The sequence below is a fragment of the Bufo bufo genome, chromosome 4 (assembly GCF_905171765.1).
Source record: "Bufo bufo chromosome 4, aBufBuf1.1, whole genome shotgun sequence".
NCBI lineage: Eukaryota > Metazoa > Chordata > Amphibia > Anura > Bufonidae > Bufo > Bufo bufo.
Window position 1 is genome coordinate 55,901,422 of NC_053392.1, and position 25,113 is coordinate 55,926,534.

The 25,113-nt window shown below is 44.7% G+C and overlaps 2 protein-coding genes across 2 annotated transcripts in view; both read left to right on the plus strand.

The window, feature by feature from the left end:
* The window catches only part of LOC120998977 (cytochrome P450 2K1-like), a 78,419-nt gene extending 73,479 nt beyond the window's left edge, over positions 1-4,940 (plus strand). The window contains exon 10 of the mRNA XM_040429854.1: positions 4,756-4,940. Within this exon, the coding sequence (XP_040285788.1) occupies positions 4,756-4,940 (185 nt within the window). The remainder of the gene's footprint in view (positions 1-4,755) is intronic.
* Positions 4,941-16,868: 11,928 nt separating this feature from the next.
* LOC120999914 (cytochrome P450 2C5-like) overlaps positions 16,869-25,113 on the plus strand; it is a 32,292-nt gene continuing 24,047 nt past the window's right edge. The window contains exons 1-2 of the mRNA XM_040430963.1: positions 16,869-17,042; positions 22,466-22,628. Coding sequence (XP_040286897.1) covers positions 16,872-17,042; positions 22,466-22,628 — 334 coding nt within the window. The 5' untranslated portion in view covers positions 16,869-16,871. The remainder of the gene's footprint in view (positions 17,043-22,465; positions 22,629-25,113) is intronic.

A 25,113-nucleotide genomic window follows, 5' to 3' on the forward strand; every position in this document is an offset into this window, starting at 1 on the left:
AAAAAAAACGTTTTTAAAAATAAAAATAAAACATAAAAATTCAAATCACTCCCTTTTCCCAAAATAAAAAAAATAGAACTAAGAAAAATTTAAAAAATACATATCATGGGTGTCGCGATGTGCGAAAATGCCCATAGTATAAAAATATATTCCCCATACGGCAAACAGCAAAACAGAAAAAAGCGTCCAAATGGTCGATTCACCCTTTTTGGTCGCTTCATTTTCTACAATAAAATTTAATAAAAAGTGATTAAAAAGTCATACACACCCCAGAATGGCATCAATGAAAAGATTAGATCGCCCAGCAAAAAATTATCCCCCATACAGCTCCGTACACATAATTACAAAAAAGTTATAGGAGTCAAAATATGGCGACAAAAAAATAAAACCGTTTTTTTTTCCCACATTAAATTTTTTTATTACTATCAAAACGCAAGAAAAACTATACATATAAGGTATCGCCGGATTCGTACTGACCAGTAGAATAAAAGTAACCGGTCAGTTTTATCGTACATCGAACGTCGTAAATAAAAAACCCGTAAACTGTGGTGGAATTGCTTTTTTTGCTATTTCACCCCATTTGGAATTTTTTTTCCCGCTTCCCACTACATCATATGCAATATAAAATGGTGTCGTTGGAAAGTACAACTTGTCCCGCAAAAAACAAGCCCTCAAATGGCTATGTGAACAAACAAATAAAAAAGTTATGGCTCTGGGAAGGCAGGAAATGCAAAACAAAAACGCAATAAAATAAAAAAAACTCCGGGCCTGAAAGGGTTAAAGGAATTTTCCACTCTTTAAATAATGATAAGCATTGTTGTTTCTTCCATGCGGAGCTGATTTCCCAGGGTTCCAAATGTCGGATCCCCACTAATCTGATATTGATGACTTATCCTGAGGACATCCTAAGGATAGATCATCGAAACCTTAATGCTCATTGCACACGAACGTGTGCGTTCTGTGGCCGTAGTGCGGACCGCATTTGCGGATCCGCAATACACGGGCACCGTTCCGTGTGCATACCGCATCACGGATGCGGACCCATTTACTTAAATGGGTCTGCAAATCCGGAGATGCGGAATGGTGCGGAATGGAAGCACGGAGCGGAAGACTAGGGAAGCACTACGGAGTGCTTCCGTGGGGTTTCGTCCCGTACTTCCATTCCGCAAAAAGATAGAACTTGTCCTATCTTTTTGCGGAACGGCCGGATCGCGAACCCATTAAAGTGAATGGGTCCGCGATCCGCTGCGGCTGCCACACGGTGGGTGTTCGTGCATTGCGGCCTAGCCACGGGGTGCACATGTTAGTGTGCAAGAGGCCTAAGAGTGGAAAACATCTTTAATCCCATCCAGACCTCCGCCCTACATGTAAAAATGGTGCCAACTGTAGAGCACAGCAGGAGTCATAGCCACCGGGTTTCTGCAGTTTTACACAGCAGACACCCAAGGCTAATGTCTGCAATTGGACATAACACCATTCGAAAACCTTCAACCCTTCAATTGACAACGGCATCCGAGGCAGCTTTCTCTGGGAGTGCTTTGTTGACTGTTATAGCATTCATCTCTCTTATAAACCATGTCTATCATAGTAGTAGTTCCTATAGAGGCCTGCAGGTGGCACAGCTCTATAGGAACATAGCACAACTATCAAAAGCTACAATGTTAATTCATTGCAGTCTAAGGCACAAGCAATCTAACAATCGTATGTTAAAGTCGCCTAATGGGAAAAAATAATATATTTTTTTTAAATATCAAAAAATATAGAAAACTTAAATCACCCCCTTTCCTCATAATAAAAAAGAAAAATAAACAATAAAAAAATAACATAATTTGCACCACTGCATTCCAAAATGCCCAAACTATTAAAATATTAATGTATTTATCCTGGATGGTGAACCTTGTAAAGGAAAAAAAAAAAATCGAAGTAGCTGATTTGCCACTTTTTTGTCACTTCACCTCTCAAAAAATTAATAAAAAATGATCAAAAGTCATATACATTCCAAAATGGTATCAAACAAAACTACAGATTGCCCGCAAAAAGTTATGGGAATCAAAATATGGTTATGCAAAGAAAAAAATTGTTTTTTTTTTAAACCAAAGTTATTAACCATTTCAGCCCCGGAGGGTTTTTTGTGTTTTCGTTTTTTACTCCCTGCCTTTACAGGACCATAACATTTAGATTTTTCTGTTCACAAAGCCATATGAGGGTTTGTTTTTTTTGTGAGACAAGTTGTATTTTCTAATTCCATATTTTAATATTGCACACGATGTAGTGGGGAGCTGGAAAAAAGTTCCAAATGGGGTGAAAAAAAAAAATACGCGACAGTTTTTGGGGTTTTGTTTTTACGGAGTTCCCTATATGGTAAAACTGACTGATTATGGCAATACTATATATAACGATATATATAGTTTTTTTTGCATTTTAATACTAAATTATAATTTTTTCATCGCCATATTCAGCCCCCTGTGTGGGGGCTTATTTTTTGCAGGGTGATCTGGACCTTTCATTGGTACCACTGGGGTATATGACTTTTTGATGACTTTTTATTAAAAAAATTGGGAGGTAAAGCGACCAAAAAACTGAAGATCGGCCATTTTGACTTGGATCTGCAAAAACGGATCCGTTACAATAATACAACAGCATTCATCCGTCATGAACGGATCCGTTTATATTATCTGTGACATAGCCAAGACGGATCCGTCATGAACTCCATTGAAAGTCAATGGGATCAGTTTTCTATTGTGCAAGATTGTGTCAGAGAAAACGTTTGGCTCAGTTTCGTCAAGCGGACAGCAAAACGTTGCAGGCAGAGCGGAAATGGAGACGGAACGGAGGCAAACTGAGGCATTCTGAGCGGATCCTTTTCTATTCAGAACGCATTAGGGCAAAACTGATCCGTTTTGGACCGCTTGTGAGAGCCCTGAACGGATCTCACAAACGGAAAGCCAAAACGCGAGAAAGTAGCATAAGATAGGCGTAGAAAATAATGAATGAGACGAGCCTGACGGCCTGTCCCTTTCTCCGCCCATGCCACTTCCACAATTTTAGACTTGGCAAGAGCGGGGCAAAGTCACAGATAGCGGTGCAACTAATCGTGCCGCCATCTGTGCCTGAAATACAACTAATTTAGGCATATTTCAGAATAGTAAATGACCCCCTTTGTTCCTATGGAGCCCTGCCACAGCCGCAGCACATCATGCAAACGCTTCTGGGTTATTGCTCCCTCAGATACCGTAGTCATATTGGACCATGGCATCCAAAGGGTTAAAAGTCTGTGATCGCCATTAATGCCATTCACGGACATTAGGCCTGGATGTCTGCTGTTTAAAATAGCAGGCACACACTCATTCTGCTCGCGAGCGGATGCTATCTTTAAAGGCCTGGCTGGAACTGGAAGGGGTTAAAACACAAGAAAAACGATATTAATACGGTATTGCCGTAATCACACTGACACATACAATAGAATGGAGCTAAAAGAGCAGTTTTATCGCATAGGAAACTCTGTAAAAACAAAACCCATAAAACTATGGTGGAATTGCATTTCCAGTTCCACTCCATTTGAATTTTTTTTCCAGCTTTCCACTACATTGTACGCCATAATAAATGGTCACATTAGGCCACTTTCACACTAGCAGCACGGACCTCCAGCGGGCTGTTCCGTCGGGTGATCAGCCTGTCAGATCCGTCCTTCAGCTAGTGAATGTGTGCCCCTGGACTGCCGCTCTGTCCCCATTGACTATATTGGGGTCGGAGTTCCGGCGGAGGCACTACGACATGTCCGACATTTATTCCAGCAGCCTCTCGTTGTGCGCTGCCGTGCCTCCACCGGTACTCCGCCCCATTATAGTCAACCGACCCATTATAGTCAACCGACAAACCCTCATATGGCTTTGTAAACAGAAAAATCTAAATGTTATGGTCCTGTAAAGGCAGGGAGTGAAAAACGAAAACACAAAAACGGGAGGTCCATGCCACTAGTGTGAAAGTAGCCTTAGAAAGTGTAACTTGTCCTGCAAAAAACAAGCCCTATATGGCAATGTGAATTGAAAAATAAAAAAGTTATGGCTCCGGGAAGGCGAGGAAAAAAAACAGAAAACAGAAAAACAAAAAATCGTAAGGTCCTCAACGCTTAATGATGGAGAAGAGAGAAATCTATGATTCCTGATAATAAAAGTTCTACCTTGGAATGCTTCTTTTGACATCCCCATATGTGAGAGAACTGAGGTTTAGGCTACATGCACACGAACGTTGTTTGTTTCAATGGGTCGGCAAAAAATGCGGACAGCACACCGTGTGCTGTCCACATCAGTATGTCCGTTCCGTAGCCCAGCAAAAAAAATAGAGCATGTCTATTCTTGTCCGTTTTAGACATTGTTACAATGGATCCGCAAAAAAAAAAACGGATGGCATACGGATGTCGTCATCCTTTTTTTTTGCGGATCCGCAATTTGCGGACCGCAAAACACATACGGTTGTGTGCATGTAGCCTTACTCTGTAAAAGTGTTTTTGATTCTGCCAGACCCAAATCAGGCCAACTCTTGTCCACCATATAATACATTTCCCATGCAACAGACCAACTACCATGTGTCCTTTATAAATGTGGGTTCTTTTTAAGTCAGAAAGGGGGCATTTTGCCTGGACCCTGTCACTCTGAATCAGTTGCTACCTTTGCACCCCCCCCCCACCCCCCATAGCTCACCTGTTAGTTATTTGTCAAGATGAGTTTTCAGATTGTCTGTTTTGATTTCATCCAGGTAAAAGAAGTTGTGCTGGAGAAAACTTAGCAAAAATGGAGCTCTTCCTGTTCTTCACAAATCTGCTCCAGAACTTCACATTCCAGGCCCCACCTGGTGCGGTGCTGGACCTCAGACCTGCTGCTGGGTTCACTAATGCCCCATTACCCCATGAAATCTGTGCAGTTCCGATGAGACATCTCTAATATAATAAAGATGGGATCTTGTTTCCTGTAGAGCGTATTATTTTTAAATTATTTTCGTACACACATGGTGCTGTGCAAAAGTTTTAGGAAGATGAGGAAAATATGCTGCAAATTAAGAGTGCTTTCAAAAATAAAAGTGTTAATAGTTTACTTTTATTAATTAACAAAATGAAAAATAAATACTTAAAAAAAAAATCTGCAGAAAATTCAATCATTATTTGATGTGACCACCCTTTGCATTTAAAACAGCATCAATTCCTTTAGGTACGCTTGTCCACAGGTTTGAAAGGAACTCAGCAGGGAGGTTGTTCTTGGAGACCTATCCACAGATCTTCTATGACTATAGGCTCGCTGAAAACCTCTGTTTCTTCATGTAATCCCAGCAGACTTGATGAAGTTGAGATCACGGCTCTTTCTGGGCCATATCATCACTTCTAGGACTCCTTGTTCTTCTGTACGCTAAAGATAGTGTAGGAAACTGCTAATACTAGTAAGATGTAGTGTATTTATCCTCTTTGTCCCTGCCGATTTGCCTCAGAAAGCCCGGGATTTAGTACAAGGTTGTTTTGTAAACAAGGTCAGTCAGAACCATGAGGGACAGAGCTGCAGTGAGGAGACATCTTATGTCTCTAGGAGTCTAAGGCAAGTGGCATGTGTAACCTTTACAACTAGGAGGAATAGATAAGCAGATCTTTGAGAGTCTATATCCTTAAGATCAGCTTGTGAAGCTGGAGTGTATAGGAATAGATTGCCACCTGCTCCTCTTTATCTCCCTCACATAGAGCCGGTAGTACTGCTCTCTGTTACTTATATATTCACAGAATCTATCTAGTCATTGTAGTTAGGGATCAGTATATAGTTCAGGGTAGTGATAGGTTAGGCTTCCGACGGCCAACTAGATAGTTAGAGGCCCGGTTGCACTGGTAGATTAGTTGGCAGGTTAAAGGGCTTCTGTCACCCCACTAAAGTCATATTATTATTTTTTTTGGGTACTTAAATTCTTTATACTGCGATATATCAATATACAGTATAATGCTCTTACTGATTTTCGTTCTGTAGTTTAATAAAAAAACAGACTTTTATAATATGTAAATGACCTCTCTACCAGCAAGTAGGGCGGTTACTTGCTGGTAGCAGCCGCATCCTCCTTTCACAATGACGCCCCCTCCTCATGTTCATTGACAGGGCCAGTGAACGCGCTCGTCCCCTGTCTGCGTTTTAAATCTCGCGCCTGCGCCGTACCGGTCTTCAGTCGGTGCAGGCGCACTGATAGGAGGACGATTCCTCGGCCGCTCCATCCTCAATGCGCCTGCGCCGATGACCTCATATCTACACCCGGCGCAGGCGCACTGAGGAAGGAGCGGCCGAGGAATCGTCCTCCTATCAGTGCGCCTGCACCGACTGAAGACCGGTACGGCGCAGGCGCGAGATTTAAAACGCAGACAGGGGACGAGCGCGTTCACTGGCCCTGTCAATGAACATGAGGAGGGGGCGTCATTGTGAAAGGAGGATGCGGCTGCTACCAGCAAGTAACCGCCCTACTTGCTGGTAGAGAGGTAATTTACATATTATAAAAGTCCGTTTTTTGAAGAAACTACAGAACAAAAATCAGTAAGAGCATTATATATTTATATATCGCAGTATAAGGAATTTAATTAGCCAAAAAAAAAAAAAAAAAGACTTTAGTGGGGTGACAGAAGCCCTTTAACCACCTCAGCCCCTATAGCTTAAACACCCTTAATGACCAGGCCACTTTTTACACTTCTGACCTACACTACTTTCACCGTTTATTGCACGAATTTTAAGCTGTGGGGGCTGAGGTGGTTAATGTAATCTACTGTGACACCAGATATGAGTGGCACTGGTGGCACTGGGCACTGGCAGTAGTTGGCACAGTACACGCTGTAGGCCTGACACACACGCTTGCAGACAACTAACTGCAATTAGATCACAGTGAAAAAAGTTTTTTGTTTTTTTAAATGCAAGCTACTGTGACACCAGATATGAGTGGTGGCACTGTGCAAGTGGGCACAGTATACGCTGTGAGCCTGACAGACACGCTGGCAGTCAACTGCAATTAGATTACAGAGGGGAAAAAAAGCAGACTGATGTTCTAGCCATAAAAAGGGCTTTTTGGGGTGCTGTCCTTACAGCAGAGATCAGATGAGTCTTTCAGGACTGTAGTGAACACTGAATACACTAGCTAGCTATCGACTTCCCTATTAAATCAGCAGCAGCTATACTGTCCCTCCTCTCACTTAGGGCTCATTCAGACGGTCTCCAAGAACAACCTCCCTACTGAATGCTATCAGGGCCATGTCCTGATTTTCACGGACAAGTATAGGACATGTTTCATTTTTTTTGCGGATCCGCAAAAAAAACGGATAGCATTCAGTATTTTTGCGGACAGCATACGGCCGTCTGAATGAGCCCTAAGGCCGAGTTCACACGAACGTGTGTGACCCGTGCCTGTGCAGCGGCCCGCAAATAGCGGGCCGCAATGCACGATCGCCGGCCGTAGGTCAGCCGCATCGGATCGCGGACCCATTCACTTTAATGGGTCCGCGATACGGCCGTTCCGCTAAAAGATAGGACTTGTTCTATATTTTTGCGGAACGGAAGTACGGGACGTAACCACACGGAGGCACTCCGTAGTGCTTCCGAGAGGTCCCGTCCTGTGCGGCCGTTCCGCGATTCCGGATTTGCGGACCCATTGAAGTGAATGGTTCCGCATCCGTGATGTGGAATTCACGCGGAACTGTGGCCGTGTATTGCGGCCCGCGATTTGCGGGCCGCAATACGGCCACGGATCACACACGTGTGAACTTAGCCTAAAACTGCAGCTTCCGAATGAATCTAAGATGGATGCTGTATAGGAGGTGCGAGGGTCTGGGAGGGAGGGTCGGCTGCTGATTGGCTGGAATGTGTCTGCTGACTGTGAGGTACAGGGTCAAAGTTTGCTCAATGATGACAAATAGGGGGTGGACCGAACATCGCATAAGTTCGCCCGCCGCGGTGAACGCGAACAAGCGATGTTCGCCGGGAACTGTTCGCCGGCGAATAGTTCGGGTCATCTCTACATCTTAACGGACAAGTCCGGCGATGCACAGGTAAGTCCCTACCTTTGCCTGTGTGCGAGCCGGTCTAAAATGAAATGCGGTCTCCGGGTGCAGGCAGTTCCGAGAGCAGCCTGATGAAGGCCCCCGGCGGCTGTTCTCGGAACTGCCTGCTCCCGGTGACCGCATTTCATTTCATACCGGCTCGCGCACAGGCAAAGGTAAGGACTTACCTGTGCATCGCCGGACTTGTCCGTTAAGATGTAGAGATGACCCGAACTATTCGCCGGCGAACAGTTCCCGGCGAACATCGCTTGTTCGCGTTCACCGCGGTGGGCGAACTTATGCGATGTTCGGTCCGCCCCCTATTTGTCATCATTGAGCAAAGTTTGACCCTGTACCTCACAGTCGCATGTGTTCGCTGGCAAACATGGCGAACTGGCCATCACTGGTTCTTGTTTGCAGTGATCTCATCAAGACCACCTGCAGCGGGACACGGCAACACAGGCCACAGATCATAATGTGGCCTACATCGCAGATAGTGGCGGGGGAACGGGAGGGAGTTGTAGTTCCATCGTCTAGGGCACCGATATACATCGTCCTGGAGATGATATTACATAATAACAGCCTGGATATGCTGGGAGTTGTTGTTCCCTACTCTTATACATCCTTCTCCTGTAATGTCCTCTAATATCACATAAATACAACCCGAACATTCTGGGAGTTGTAGTTCCATGTTTAGGAGGGGTGGTCGCAGTTTGATCCGCAGTCAGTACAGTAAAATAATTTCTCTGCCCAGGAAAGCTGGGTGATCTGCAATATGGCTGCCATTATGGCTACTACAGATGCTATTTTTAGGTACAGTTTCATCTGACCTGCCAATGGGACCCCAATAGTGAGTGAAGGGGCCCCAACACTCTGACCATATGAATCCGTGTGCTCATGGGATCCTATCACCTTGTTCTATGGCATTGCTGGGATTCTTTAAACTGATATTCCGGTTACATTATGTTATTCCCTATCCACATCTCATGGCCGCTCCATCCATTTATGGCAATTACAGAGATAGTGGAGCGCAGTATGCGGCTATCTCTGGAAATCCCATACAAAAAATGAATGACTCTGATCATTTCAGGGGCTGCAGGGGGTACGGGCCCCCATTCTTGTGATCAGTGTGGGTCCCAACAGTAGGACCTAATAGTTATTCCCTATCCTTTGAGTAGGGGATAACAGAATGTCACCAGAATATCCCTTTAAGGCTGGGTTTACACGAGCGGATGCCGTGCGTGACATCCGCTCCGTGAATGACAGCCAAGACCCGATGCAGACTGCAGAAGCACGGAGCAGTAACATGACTGAGAATGCTCCGTGCCTCTCTGTGACCTCTTTACTACGAAATCACAGTGACAACTTTATCTCACTGTGATTTCGTAGTATAGAGATCACAGAGAGGCACGGAGCATTATCAATCATGTTACTGCTCCGTGCTTCTGCAGTCTGCATCGGGTCTTGGCTCTCATTCACGGAGCGGATGTCACGCACGGCATCCGCTCGTGTGAACCCAGCCTAAGGCAACCTACAGTCTCCCACATAATCTGATAAAAAAATCATGACCGGTGCATCTTCTGCTTGTAGCGGTGGTGCCATGTAATTACAGTACAGTCACATGACTGGCGCATTGTCTGCTTGTAGCGGTGGTGCAGTGTAATTACAGTACAGTCACATGACTGGCGCATTGTCTGCTTGTAGCGGTGGTGCCATGTAATTACAGTACAGTCACATGACTGGCGCATTGTCTGCTTGTAGCGGTGGTGCCATGTAATTACAGTACAGTCACATGACCGGTGCATTGTCTGCTTGTAGCGGTGGTGCAGTGTAATTACAGTACAGTCACATGACTGGCGCGTTGTCTGCTTGTAGCGGTGGTGCAGTGTAATTACAGTACAGTCACATGACTGGCGCATTGTCTGCTTGTAGCGGTGGTGCAGTGTAATTACAGTACAGTCACATCACCGGTGCATTGTCTGCTTGTAGCGGTGGTGCAGTGTAATTACAGTACAGTCACATGACTGGTGCATTGTCTGCTTGTAGCGGTGGTGCAGTGTAATTACAGTACAGTCACATGACTGGTGCATTGTCTGCTTGTAGCAGTGGTGCAGTGTAATTACAATACAGTCACATCACCGGTGCATTGTCTGCTTGTAGCGGTGGTGCAGTGTAATTACAGTACAGTCACATGACTGGTGCATTGTCTGCTTGTAGCGGTGGTGCAGTGTAATTACAGTACAGTCACATCACCGGTGCATTGTCTGCTTGTAGCGGTGGTGCAGTGTAATTACAGTACAGTCACATGACTGGTGCATTGTTTGCTTGTAGCGGTGGTGCAGTGTAATTACAGTACAGTCACATGACTGGTGCATTGTCTGCTTGTAGCGGTGGTGCAGTGTAATTACAGTACAGTCACATGACTGGTGCATTGTCTGCTTGTAGCGGTGGTGCAGTGTAATTACAATACAGTCACATCACCGGTGCATTGTCTGCTTGTAGCGGTGGTGCAGTGTAATTACAATACAGTCACATGACCGATGCATTGTCTGCTTGTAGCGGTGGTGCAGTGTAATTACAATACAGTCACATCACCGGTGCATTGTCTGCTTGTAGCGGTGGTGCAGTGTAATTACAATACAGTCACATGACTGGTGCATTGTCTGCTTGTAGCTGTGGTGCAGTGTAATTACAGTACAGTCACATGACTGGTGCATTGTTTGCTTGTAGCGGTGGTGCAGTGTAATTACAGTACAGTCACATCACCGGTGCATTCTCTGCTTGTAGCGGTGGTGCAGTGTAATTACAGTACAGTCACATGACTGGTGCATTGTTTGCTTGTAGCGGTGGTGCAGTGTAATTACAATACAGTCACATGACTGGGGCGTCATCTGCTTGTAGCGGTGGTGCAGTGTCATTACAGCTGCTCGCCCCATTCAAGTAAATGTATATTAATTACACTGCACAGCTGCTGTGAAGGAGACAAGGCGCAGGTACTGTAATTATAACGAGGAAGCAGCACTCACACACAGCTGCTACCCCTTAATACAGCTAAATAGCGGGGGTGCTCGGAGTCAGACCTACACTGATCTGATATTGATGGCATATTCTTAAGAGCTCATGCACATTGAGTTGCCCGTATTCCGGCCCGCAAACTGCAATATGTGCTCACCGCATCACAGGACCCATTCATTTGCATGGGTCCGCAATCCAGAAGGAGCGGTGCAGAACGGAGGCCCAGAACCCCACGGCAGCACTACACAGTACTTCCGTGGGGTTTCTCTCCGTGCTCCGCACTGCAAAAAACAGCCGTGTGCATGAGCCCTACAGTGGATTTACACGGCCCGGTTGTCAGGCAGATTACTGGGATCACATGTTACCGACAATCTGCCCATCTAAATGTGCCGCCAATCACCCGGTGAATGAGCAAAGCGCTCATTCATCGGGTGATCCAGTCGTTTGTGCAGGCACTTCAGTTATAGTTTCTGAGCAGCAGATCGTGCAGTCTAAACAGCGATCTGCTGCCCAGAAACAATGTAGATGTATGAGGACGAGCTTAGGGTACTTTCACACTAGCGTTTTTCTTTTTTCGGCGCTGAGTTCCGTCCTAGGGGCTCAAATCCGGAAAAGAACTGGTCAGTTTTATCCTAATGCATTCTAAGGGCTCATGCACACGACCGTATGGCTTTTTCAGTGTTTTGCGGTCCGTTTTTTACGGATCCGTTGTTCCGTTTTTTGTTTCCGTTGTGTTTCCGTTTCCTTTCCGTTTTTCCGTTCCATTTTTCCGTATGCCATATACAGTATACAGTAATTACATAGAAAAAATTGGGCTGGGGATCACATTTTCAATAGATGCTTCCACAAAAATGGAACAGATACGGAAGACATACGGATGCATTTCCATATGTGTTCCGTTTTTTTGCGGACCCATTGACTTGAATGGAGCCAAGCACCGTCATTTGCGGACAAGAATAGGACATGTTCTATCTTTTCACGGTACGGAAATACGGAAATACTGAAACGGAATGCACACGGAGACACTTTGTTTGCTGAACCATTGAAATGAATGGTTTAGTATATGTACCGCATACTGAACTCAAAAAACGGGCAGTATACTGAACGCAAAATACTGTCGTGTGCATGAGCCCTAAATGGATGCATCAGGATGTCTTCAGTTCAGTCTTTTGGACTTTTCAGGACGGACATAATACTGCACCATGCTACGGTTTTATCTCCAGCCGAAATTACGGAACCCTTGCCTGAATGCCGGATCCAGCATTTTTTCCCATTGAAATGCATTAATGCCGGATCCAGCCCTGAGTGTTTCGGCAAAACGGATTTGGCATTGCGGTCTGCGCATGCTCATACCGCAAAAAAAGTGAAAAAAATAACTGCCGGATCCGTTTTTTCCGGATGACACCGGAGAGATGGATCCGGCATTTCAATGCATTTGTCAGAGGGATCAGGATCCTGATCCGTCTGACAAATGCCATCAGTTTGCATAGGTTTTGACGGATCCGACGGAACTGCCTGCCGGAATCCTCTGCCGCAAGTGTGAAAGTACCCTAAACCTCCACTGAGCGAGCAGCTGACTGTCCGGAAGGAACGCTGTTGGATCGGAGTGTCTAAACCCCGCCTTTAGGACAGATAATATTAAACCACCACGCAATCCCTATAAAAACAAAAGTAAAAAAAAAAAAGTTTTATTAATAAAAAAAAAGTTGCAAAATTCTATGATCTAAGCATTGCCCCGTGTTAGGCCTCTTTCACACTACCGTTTTTTTTTTCCGTTTTGCGGGCCGTTTTTTGCGTTCCGTATACGGCCGGTAACCGGAACCATTCATTTCAATGGTTCCGCAAAAAAAAACGGAATGTGTTCCGTATGCATTCCGTTTCCGTATTTCCGTTGTTCCGTTGAAAGATAAAACATGTCCTATATTTGGCCGCAAATCACGTTCCGTGGCTCCATTTAAGTCAATGGGTCCGCCAAAAAAACGGAACACATACGGAAATGCATCCGTATGTCTTCCGTATCCGTTCAGTTTTTTTCTGAACCATCTATTGAAAATGTTATCCCCAGCCCAATTTTTTCTATGTAATTACTGTATACTGTATATGCCATACGGAAAAACGGAACGGAAAAATGGAACGGAAACGGAAACACAACGGAAACAAAAAAACGGAACAACGGATCAGTGAAAAACGGAACGCAAAACACTGAAATCGACATACTGCAGTGTGAAAGAGGCCTAAAGCTGTGCCCCCTTTTTACCTGGTATTTTTTGTTCGCAACACACGAAGGGCAAAAAACGGATTCATTGACCAAACATGGATCTTTCATGTACATCTTCTTGGATGAAGCACTGATCATCTTGTCACAGGTGACATCACAGACACAGACGTGTGAATAAGGACTAATGGGGCCATTTATCAAACTGGTGTAAAGTAGAACTGGCTTTGTTGCCCATAGCAACCAATCAGATTCCACCTTTTATTTTCCAAAGGAGCTGTGAAAAATGAAAGGTGGAATCTGATTGGTTGCTATGGACAACTAAGTCCATTCTACTGTAGACCAGTTTGATAAATGGCCCCATAAGTGTCAATAATAAACTCATACTTGATATTAGTCTGGTTTCACGTAGTGAGGTGGGCATTTGAGACCTGTTCACATTGTGCTGTGCGGCATTATGGCTGTTGCTGTTGGGGTTAGCCTTACAGCAGTGGTGTAGTTTTGCCTTCATGTGTAATGTTGCAGTAGTGGTCGCCGTGTGGTACCTGCGCCAAATTTGAGAAGGGACCCACAGAAGAGTGGCCAGCTTGATGTGGTAAGTGTTCTTATGCATTTTGACCAGAACGTAGACAAAGTTCCTTAATGGAGAAGAGGTTTCTGTTAGGGCTCATTCACACGACCATATGACCGAGTCCGGATCCATTCTGTAACTCTGCGGAACCCATTCATTTCAATGTGGCCACAAAAGATGTGGAGAGCACACCGTGTGCTGTCCGCATCTGTAGTTCCGATCCGCGACACCGCAAAAAAATATAGAGCGTGTCCTATGTCCATGCAATTGTGGACAAGAATAGGCATTTTCTATGATAGAGAAGGTCATGTGCGGTCTGCAAATTGCAGAACGCACAGGGCCCGGTATCCGCAAAACACTACGGTCGTGTGACTGCGCCGTTAGTTCTCATGCATACGAACATGTCCGTTCCTTTTTTTTTTGCGGACCATATGCGGAAGCATTCATTTCAATGGGTCCGTGTGCATTCCGTTTCCGTATGCCGTTCCGCCAAAAAATAGAACATGTCCTATTATTGTTCGCATTACGGACAAGGATGGGACTGTTCTATTAGGGGCTAGCTGTACCGTTCCGCAAAATACGGAATGCACACGGACGTCAGACGTATTTTTTGCAAACCGCAAAATACATACGGTCGTGTGCGTGAGCCCTTATGCTGAGAAGCAATGGATGAACGCATGGCATGTGGAGGTGTTTCTTCTCAGTCTAGTATTTTTGTAGTCCTTTCCCTCATTTTTTTTTTTTTGGGGATTTTTTTTAATGATATCTTTACTCCTCCCATTTGACCCAGGTGTTTGTAATTAGCAGGAGACTGCCTAAGGGTTAATAAACTCCTACTCTGGTTCAGTCTGGATCCTTAGAGCTCATGGAGAGGTGAGATCTGTTCACATTGTGTGGTGGTAGGTGACGCGGTGTGTTTGGTCTGGTGGGGTCCAATGTCATGGGAGCTTAGCCTGACCGCGGTGGGGTTGTTGGGGAAGCAGTGGTCACCATGTGGTGCTGCTGATTTACAGGAGGGACCCACTTACCAGAAGTTACCTTGAGGTGGTGAGTGCTCCTATGCATTTTAATCAGAAGGTATATGAAGCGTCATGATGGAGATGTTGGATTACACAGAGAAGAAGTGACAGGTCAATGCCTGGCATGAGGATGTGTGATCCTGTATAGCATCTTTGTCCTCTGCCCCCTCATTTATTTTTCTGTATGTTATCTGCTCCCCTCCTGTTCAACCGGCAGTTGAATTAGCAGGAGACTACCTAAGGGTTAATAAACTCCTACTTGGTCTTCATGTACATGACTGTATGTATTTTGCAGTCCGCAAAACACGGATCCGTTGTAACAATGCTTGTCCTTGTCTGCAAAATGAGAGAGAGAGAGAGATTTTTTTTTTTTTTGCGGACATAGGGATACTGAAGGCACACTGAGTCCTTCCCATTTTTTTGTTTTGCGGCCCCATTAAAATGAATAGTTCCATAAATAAAAGACACTGGGGGGGAAAAAAATACGTTTGTGTGCATGAGCCCTTAAGTCTGGTTTCTGAGACCACGTGGGGAGGTGAGCTTTTGAAATCTGTGCATTGTGATGCTGTGTCTACCCCTTTAACCCCTTCAGGTCCAGTCTTTAAACGTGGTGCCCACTGGCACATGCAGCCGGTGCCATAGCCGCCTGGTTTCTGCTGTTTAAAATGGCAGACACACCCATGGGACATGTATGCGATGAGCCATAAAGCTGATCGCATACATTTTCCCCTTCAGAGCAGTCTGGAAGCGGGAGCTGCACGCTTCCGCTCCAGTAACAATGCTCCCCTGCTGAGATTGGGTAACCTGCTAGGGCCCCCTTTCACACGACCATTTTTTTTCCGTTTACGGGCTGTTTTCTGCGTTCCGTATACAGAACCATTCATTTCAATGGTTCCGCAAAAAAAAAAAATGGAATGTACTCCGTATGCTTTCCGTTTTTGTTCCGTTGAAAGATAGAACATGTCCTATTATTGCCTGCAAATCATGTTCCGTGGCTCCATTCAAGTCAATGGGTCCTCAAAAAAAAAACGCATACGGAAATGCATCCGTATGTCTTCCGTATTCGTTCAGTTTTTGCGGAACCATCTATTGAAAATTTTATGCCCAGCCCAATTACTGTATATGCCATATAGAAAAACGGACCGGATGGCCTCTTTCATAATTATATAATTGCCAGTTATTTTCACCCAGGGTGACTTAAAAAAAAAAAAGTTTAAGTGTTTACAAATGTAAAAAAAAAACTTAAATTTGCAACAAATATAAAAAAAGTTCAAATCACCCCCCCTTCTTAAAATAAAAATGCTTAACCAATAAAAAAATAAACATCATGGGCATCGTCGCATGTAAAAATCGCCATACAATTAAAATGTAACCATATTAATTTTATTTGATTTTTTTTTTTTTTTTTTAATAGAAAGTAATCAAAAAGTTACACACTTCAAATTGGTATCACTGAAAAGTACAGATCGCCACACACAAAATTAGTCCTCATACAGCCCCATACACAACTACAAAAAAGTTATAGGGGTCAGTCTTTTTTTTTTATTTTTATTTTTTATAGGGGTCAGTATTTTTATTTTATTTTTTTCAGTATTAAAACGCAAGAAAAATGTATACAAGTGTGGTATTGGTGTAACCGTACTGACCTGGTGAATGAAGGTAACAGGTAAATTTTACCGAATGGTGAACAGTGTTAAAGTCATAATTGCTTTTTTATTTTCCCAATTCCACCCCACTTGTTTTTTTGGTTTTTTTCGCTTCCCACTACACGGTATGCAACTGTAAATAGTGGCGTTAGAAAATACAACTTGTCCTGCAAAAAAGCCCTCGTAAGTCTATGTCAACGGGAAAATAAAAATGTAAGGACTATGGGAAGGTGGGGAGTGAAAAACGAAAATGCAAAAAATGGAAAATCGCATGGTCCTCTACGGGTTAAGTGATGTTTGATCTCAGAATTTACCTGTTTTCTTATACAAGTTTGTTTTAAGTTTTCTTAGGTTCCTCTTCACCATGGACCTGGTTTCCATTATTCTGTCGGTCACCGTCATCTTAATTTTGTACAATGTTTTCGGCAAGAAAAACAACAAGTACAAGAACTTTCCTCCAGGACCTAAGCCCTTACCACTCATTGGGAATATGCACATGATTGACACGGTGAAACCCCATAAATCTTTAATGGAGGTAAGAACATTATCATCTGGAGCATTTCTATCACACATCAGAGTCCTACTCCACGGTTTTAGAGGGATTTTTTTTACTTTTTTTTTTTTTTAACTGATCACCTATCTTCGGGTTAGTGCATCAATATCTGATCGGTGGGGTCCAACACGGAGACCCCTACCGATCTGCTGTTTGAGGAACCTTCACTGAAGTACAGAGCAAAGTGTATACGTTGTATAGTGGTGGTGCTTGGTATTGCAGCTCAGTCCCCCGCTTCACTTCAGAGGAATTGAGCTCAGCCTATGCCACCTGACTGACCATGATCGAGATCGGACCCCCACTTATCAGATACTGATGACCGATGTATTTTTTTATTTTTTTATTTTTTTATTTTTTCCCCAACTTTGGGAGTTATTTAGGGGAGGATCATGAATTATATCTCTTAATGGGGTTCTCTGGTTAGGATTATTGCAAAGAGTAAGATTCATTCATAATAAGTTGTTCACAAAGTGCCCCCCTCCTGGGAATCCCACTGATCATAGTGATGGCATTTCCTAGAGATACCACCACTTTTAGGGCTCATGCACATGACCATATTTTCATTCCACATCAGAATTCAATTCATAAAAGATGGAACATGTCCTTTTCTTCTCCGTTTTGCAGACAGGGATAGGACATTTCTGCAGGCGTTAAAAAAGTGTCATGCACCGCGGCATAGATGGTGATTGCGGCCGGTGAGGGATCCCATAGGGGATCAGACCCCCAAAAGTTAAAGTCCCAGAGTGGGACAGAAATTAAGTTAAAAAAAAGTCAGTGTTTTGTATTAATGCAAAATAAAGTTTCAAGTAAAATAAAGCCCCTTTCCACTGACTTTAAAATAAAAAATTGAGGAAAAAAAGCACATATTAGGTATTGCTGCGTCCGCAACGCCCAGCTCTATAAATATATTGCATAATACACCCCATTGGATAAACAGTCAAAATAAATTGTGCTAAACAATTTTTTGTCATCTTACATCATAAAATGAAACCCCAAGCAATCAAAAAGGTGTATGCATGAATACCAGTCACCTCAGCCCGCAAAAGATGAGCCCCATATAAGGCAATTGCCCAAAAAAAAAAAAATATGGCTCTCAGAATATGGAGACACAAACATTTTTATTTTTTTTTTGTTTTCCAAAAAATGTTTGTGTGAAACTTGAATAAATAAAAAAAGTATACATATTAGGTATTGCCCCATCCGTAACAACCTGCTGTATAACAATATCACATGACCTACCCCCGCAGGTGAACACCGTAAAAAAATGAAAATAAAAACTGGGCTCAAATATGACCAGGTGAGACAGTCTGGCCATTCAGCCCCTCAGGTTATTAGGATTGCACATGGCAGCATGTTATTACTGTTTTTTTCTAAAAAGATAGAAAGCTATTAATTTTAGGAGGCTTGCATACCTCCTCAACTTTTGAAAATCTCAGAGGGACAATATGTGCAGCACTCATCACGGCAATTTATTTTCATATTGGGCCACGAGTCACGACTAATCAGTTAGAGCAGATTATCGATATTTTAAGGTCCAAATTGCACTAAATAATTTATGGTCTCATACACAGGTAGAAATCATACAGACACTTTAGTAAGGCGCAATTTAGCAAATTTATTAATGGACATTTATACATTAATTCTCCAGGTCAAACAGGGACTCTTAAGGATTCAAGGTACTGTCACACTAGTGTTTTTGTTTTCTGGTATAGAGTTCCATCCTAGGGGTTCAATACTGGAAAATAACTGATCATTTTTATCCTAATGCATTCTGAATGGAGATCAATCCGTTCAGGATGCATGAGTTCAGTCCCTCTTATGTTTTTTGGCCGGAGAAAATACCACAGCATGCTGCAGTTTTCTCTTTGGCCAAAAATCCTGAACACATGCCGGATCCGGCATTAATTTCCATTTAAAATGCATTAATGCCAGATCCGGCCCCAGGTGTTCTGGCAAAACTGATCCGGTTTTTGCGCATGCGCAGATCTTTAAAAATGAGAAAAAAATACCGGATCCGTTTTTCCGGATGACAACCGGAGAGACGGATCCGGTATTGCAATGAATTTGTAACATCCTGAAGTATGTCACTAAACTTCTGTCACCCTGCTTCATAATGTTAGGTGTATATGTGTATTTCCATCTGGTGTAATCCAACTGTGCATTGACATATGTGTTTCAGGCCTGTATTATATATTTGCTGTAATCCCAATGTACACCAGCAGGTGGCAGCAGTATGTAGCAGACCATATTTAGTATCTCTAGCCTGGAAAAGTCCATTCCGGTCTAGTCTCCCTTATGTGAGCAGAAGTGGGATGTTCCTATGTCCTGTCTCATGAGGAGAAGGAAGTTTAGTCAGTGTGAACCAGCCCCCCTGTCGGGGAAGGCTGTGTTGGTAGGAGCTCCCAACTTCAGGGATCCGCCTGAGGTTAAGGATCATTCTTCCCAGCCTGAGTCATCTACCTCAGCTGGTGGACAAAGCAAGCGGCCATCTACAGATCTCCAGGAAGAAAACATCATACCCTGTGAGCAGTCCTGTGAGTACAGATCCAAAGACAAGGAGAAACAAAATACCTCCTCAGGCCAAAACTGAACAGATACCTGCCAGATTCTACTAGGCATATGTATAAGAAGCAGAATAGATATAAATTCCTACCACATATTGTCAATACCTGCTGGGACACGAAACTAAGGCCTCATGCACACTTTTTTTTTTTTTTTTTTTTTAAGGTCTGCAAATACGGGGTCCGTAGGTCCGTGATCCGTGACCGTTTTTTCGTCCGTGGGTCTTCCTTGATTTTTGGAGGATCCACGGACATGAGAAAAAAGTCGTTTTGGTGTCCGTCTGGCCGTGTGGAGCCAAACGGATCCGTCCTGAATTACAATGCAAGTCAATGGGGACGGATCCGTTTGATGTTGGACACAATATGGTGCCATTTCAAACGGATCCGTCCCCCATTGACTTTCAATGTAAAGTCAGGAGTCCCTATTATACCATTGGATCAGAGTTTTCTCCAATCCGATGGTATATTTTAACTTGAAGCATCACCATGGGAACGCCTCTATATTAGAATATACCATCGGATTTGAGTTAGATCGTGAAACTCAGATCCGACAGTATATTCTAACAGGCGTTCCCATGGTGATGGGGACGCTTCAGGTTAGAATATACTAAAAGAACTGTGTACATGAATGCCCCCTGGCAGGTGCTGCCAGGCAGCAGGGGGCAGATCCCTCCCCCCCCCCCCCCCCCCTGTATTTAACTCATTGGTGGCCAGTGGGCCCCCCCCTCCTAATTAAAATCTCCCCCCTATCATTGGCAGCGGAGAGTACCGATCGGAGTCCCAGTTTAATCGCTGGGGCTCCGATCGGTAACCATGGCAACTGGTTGCCATGGTTACTTAGCAATTTTTAGAAGCATTATACTTACCTGCGATGTCTGTGACCGGCCGGGTGCTCCTACTGGTAAAGTGACAGGTCTGTGCTATAAGCAATGCGCCGCACAGACCTGTCACTTTACCAGTAGGAGGAGCGCCTGGCCGATCACAGACATCGCAGCTCGCAGGTAAGTATGATGCTTCTAAAAATTACTAAGTAACCATGGCAACCAGGACTGCAGTAGCGTCCTGGTTGCCATGGTTACTAATCGGAGCCCCAGCGATTAAACTGGGACTCCGATCGGTACTCTCCGCTGCCACCAATGATAGGGGGGGAGATTTTAATTAGGAGGGAGGGGGGGCCCACTGGCCACCAATGAATCTACAGTACTACAGGGGAGGGGGGGCCAGTCGCACTGGCCACCAATGTGTTAAATACAAGGGAGGGAGTGGGGGGCCTACTGGCCACCATTGAATTTAAAACTGGGGAGAGGGGGGGGTGCCCCCTCCTGCCTGGCAGCACATGATCTCTTACAGGGGGCTATGATACGCACAAATAACCCCTCAGGTGCAGCACCTGAGGGGTTAATTGTGCGGATCACAGCCCCCTGTAAGAGATCGGGTGCTGCCAGGCAGCAGGGGGCAGTAATGTACACAGTTTAAAGTATATTCTAACTAGAAGCGTCCCTATCACTATGGTAATGCCTCTGTTAGAATATACTGTCGGATCTGAGTTTTCATGAAGTGAAAACCCAGCTCTGAAAGCTTTTATGCAGACGGATCAGCGGATCAGTCTGTGTGAAAGTAGCCTACGGCCACGGACGGATGCCAATCTTGTGTGCGTCTGTTTTTTCACGGACCCATTGACTTGAATGGGTCCTTGAACCGTTGTCCGTCCAAAAAATAGGACAGGTCATATTTTTTTTGACTGACAGGAAACGCTGATCACGGATGCGGCTGCAAAACGGTGCATTTTCAGATTTTTCCACGGACCCATTGAAAGTCAATGGGTCCGCGAAAAAAAACTGGAAACAGCACAACGGCCACGGATGCACACAACGGTCGTGTGCATGAGGCCTAAAGCTGTAACTTGTATGGATCAAAGCTGCCAATCCTTAAGTAAAGACAAGTTGGACCCCATTACCTGTTTGGATCTCAATTATTCCTCAACTACTTCTGCTAACCACATTCAAATTTTATTGCAAGTGAGCCAGGATTCAGGAGTCCAGCCGTACAAAGGTAGGAGACACCGTTGACACTACCATATCTGCCACACAGACATTATCCCCCTCTGGCATTCCTCACCTGGTACGTGAGCTATAACATCTTAAAGGGCCCTGCTACAGTACCTGCGCAAGCTGCAATTGGCGTCACGAACTACTACACATATATCCTGACCCACTGCATAGCATCCCCACTGACCCAGTGTCCTGCTCATTGCACATTTGTGAGACGGATCCGCCTCACAAATGCATCCGTTTGTGTCCGGACTGCCGGATCCGGCAGGCAGTTCCGACGACTGAACTGCCTGCCGGAATCCTCTGCCGCAAATGTGAAAGTGCCATAAAGGGGACTGTCCCTCCTAAAGAGGGACACTTGGGAGGCATGCGATTGTTGCTCAGTCCTGTGGTACTCAAAGCCACTGCCACGTCTGGTGACTTGTCCATTAATACTGGACTACTGTATGTAAGGGTAGTATTCAACAGTGTAGGGTAAGTTTGAAATTCAGTACTAAATATTTAGTTCTTGTTTGACAAGAACAGGCAAAATGACTATGGATGAACCGGACTGTCAATGTATGTAGGAAAGAGGTGCTGGAGGAGTAGTGGCTTGGGCCCATTCTCTGTGCTTAACTGCTCACGTGAATAAAAGGGCCTTTTCCAGAATGAAGCAACAGATCGCTAAGTGAAAGGTATCATTAGATTCAACCGAGCTAGCCCTACATACATTGTCTGCTGTAAAAATGCACACATTTCGGGAAAACTATTTCCCCAGAGATTTTAGTCTTTTAGTTCTAATTCTTTTTTTTAGATGTCAAAAAAATATGGGCCAGTATTCAGCGTGCAGGTTGGAAGTGATAAGTCTGTTATCCTGTGCGGTTACGAGACTGTGAAAGATGCTCTTGTAAACTATGCCGAAGAATTTTCTGGAAGGCCCGATTCGCCAGTGTCCTCCATGACCTCAAAAGGATATGGTAACTATTTTTACAGCTAGCTTAATTTAAACTGTTAAAAGGGTTGTCGGGGTTCATAGCTAAACCTGGACATATCCCCATTTTCACCCAGCCAGCACCCCTGATATACACAAACTGCCCTTGTCCTGCTCATATTTTTTACTCTGCTAGGCAGAGGCTTCCACCTGCCAGTGTTGCCTGTGACATCACTGACACTGATGGGCAGGCTCTAGCGTTCCCCCTAGACATTTTACAGGCTAGGACAATGTTAAGGCCCGCCCACTAGTGCCGTTGATGTCACCAGGCTCACTGCTAGGCGGAAGCCTCCGCATAGCTTTACCTATGGAGAACCCAGTATGTCACCTGATCTCCAAAAAAAGCCTTTGCCCTGCGTAAAGGTGGAGGTGGGGTGGTTGGGTGCTGCCTGGGTGAAAATGGGGATATGTCCGGGTTCAGCTCTGACATTGGATACAACAACCCCTTTTAATCCAGACCTGTGTCCCTGAAGCATTAAAAAAACTGTTTTCTATGGTAAGAGAAAACAGATCCGTCCCCATTGACTTACATTGTGTGTCAGGATGGATCAGTCTTGCTCCACCACATCGCAGATGTTTTTCTGTCCGCAATGCGGACGCAACCAAGCGGAAGGGAATGCTTTTTGGCGCATTCGGTTTCGTTCAGTTTTTTTTCCCCATTGACAATGAATGGGGACAAAACTCTTCCCCCCCCCCCCCCCCCCCCCACCCCAGCTATTGAGATCCTATGAAGTATCTCAATAGCGGAATTGAAAACGCAGATGTGAAAGTAGCCTTAGAGGTCCAATGCTGCTTAAACCCCAGCTGCTTCTGTCCACTGAGGCCAATTGCAGTGACCAAACGCTTGACTGGTACATCACTACCGTGAGTCCCAATTAAAACCTCTGTGACCACTAAGGCCTGTGTTTGGTGGCAGCACTGACAGAACACAAACTTCCTGGGGATGGAGCAGCAGTGAGACTGCAGAGAGGCTTCAGGAGCACAGGTCTAGACTAAGGCCTCTTTCACATGAATGTATTTTCATTCTGTTTCCGTTCCCTTTTTATTTTTTTTTGTGGACCGTATACAGAACCATACATTGAGTCTGCAAAAAAAACAGAAGGTACTCCATGTGCATTCTATTTCTGTATTTCCATATTTCCGTTCCACACAATAGAACATGTCCTATTGTCCACATTACAGACAAGGATAGTACTGTTCTATTAGGGGCCAGCTGTTCTGTTCCCCAAAATATGGAATGCACACAGATGTCATCCGTTTTTTGCAGTCTGCAAAATGCATACGGTTGTGTGCAAGAGGCCTAAGGATGAGCGAATGTATTCTACTGCAGTAGCGTCTTGGCTGCCATGGTAACCGATCGGAGCCCCAGCGATTAAACTGGGACTCCGATCGGAACTCTCCGCTGCCACCAATGATGGGGAAAGGTTATTTTAATTAGGGGGGGGAGAGGGTAGGCCGCACTGGCCACCAATGAATTTAATAGGGGAGGGAGGGGGGGCCGCACTGGCCACCAATGAGTTAAATACAGGGGAGGGGGGTCTGCCCCCTCCTGCCTGACGGCACCTGATCTCTTACAGGGGGCTGTGATCCGCACAATTAACCCCTCAGGTGCTGCACCTGAGGGGTTAATTGTGCATATCATAGCCCCCTGTAAGAGATCATGTGCTGCCAGGCAGGAGGGGGCACCCCCCCCTCGCCAGTTTTAAATTCATTGGTGGCCAGTGGGCCCCCCTCCCTCCCTTGTATTTAACACATTGGTGGCCAGTGGCTGTAGACTAATTGTGCGGATCACACCCCCCTGTAAGATCGGGTGCTGCCAGTCAGCAGGGGGCAGTCATGTACAAAGTTCTTAGTATATTCTAACTTGAAGCGTCCCCATCACTATGGGAACACCTCTGTTAGAATATACTGTCGGATCAGAGTTTTCACAAAGTGAAAACTCGGCTCTGAAAAAGCTTATGCAGACGGATCTGCGATCCGTCTGTGTGAAAGTAGCCTATGGCCACGGATCGCGGATGCCAATCTTGTGTGCATCCGTGTTTTTTCACGGACCCATTGACTTGAATGGGTCCGTGAACCGTTGTCCGTCAAAAAATAGGATAGGTCCTATTTTTTTGACAGGAAACACGGATCACGGCCGCGGATGAACGGTGCATTTTCTGAGTTTTCAACGGACCCATTGAAAGTCAATGGGTCCGCAGAAAATCACGGAAAACGGAACAACAGCCACGGATGCACACAACGGTTGTGTGCATGAAGCCTTAAGCACATTAAACACTTGCAAAATACAAAGACTGAGGCAGATGTGATCTGTAATGATTCTCTTCCTCAGCTGGGTAGTAGAACACTGACTACATCTCATCAGGGCCACTAACCCTTCCATCCTCTACACTGCCTCCTCCAATGCTCGCTGCAAGTGCAGTTCTGATAGAAGACCCTTTGTATATGCACATAATGGTCAACGTTTACAG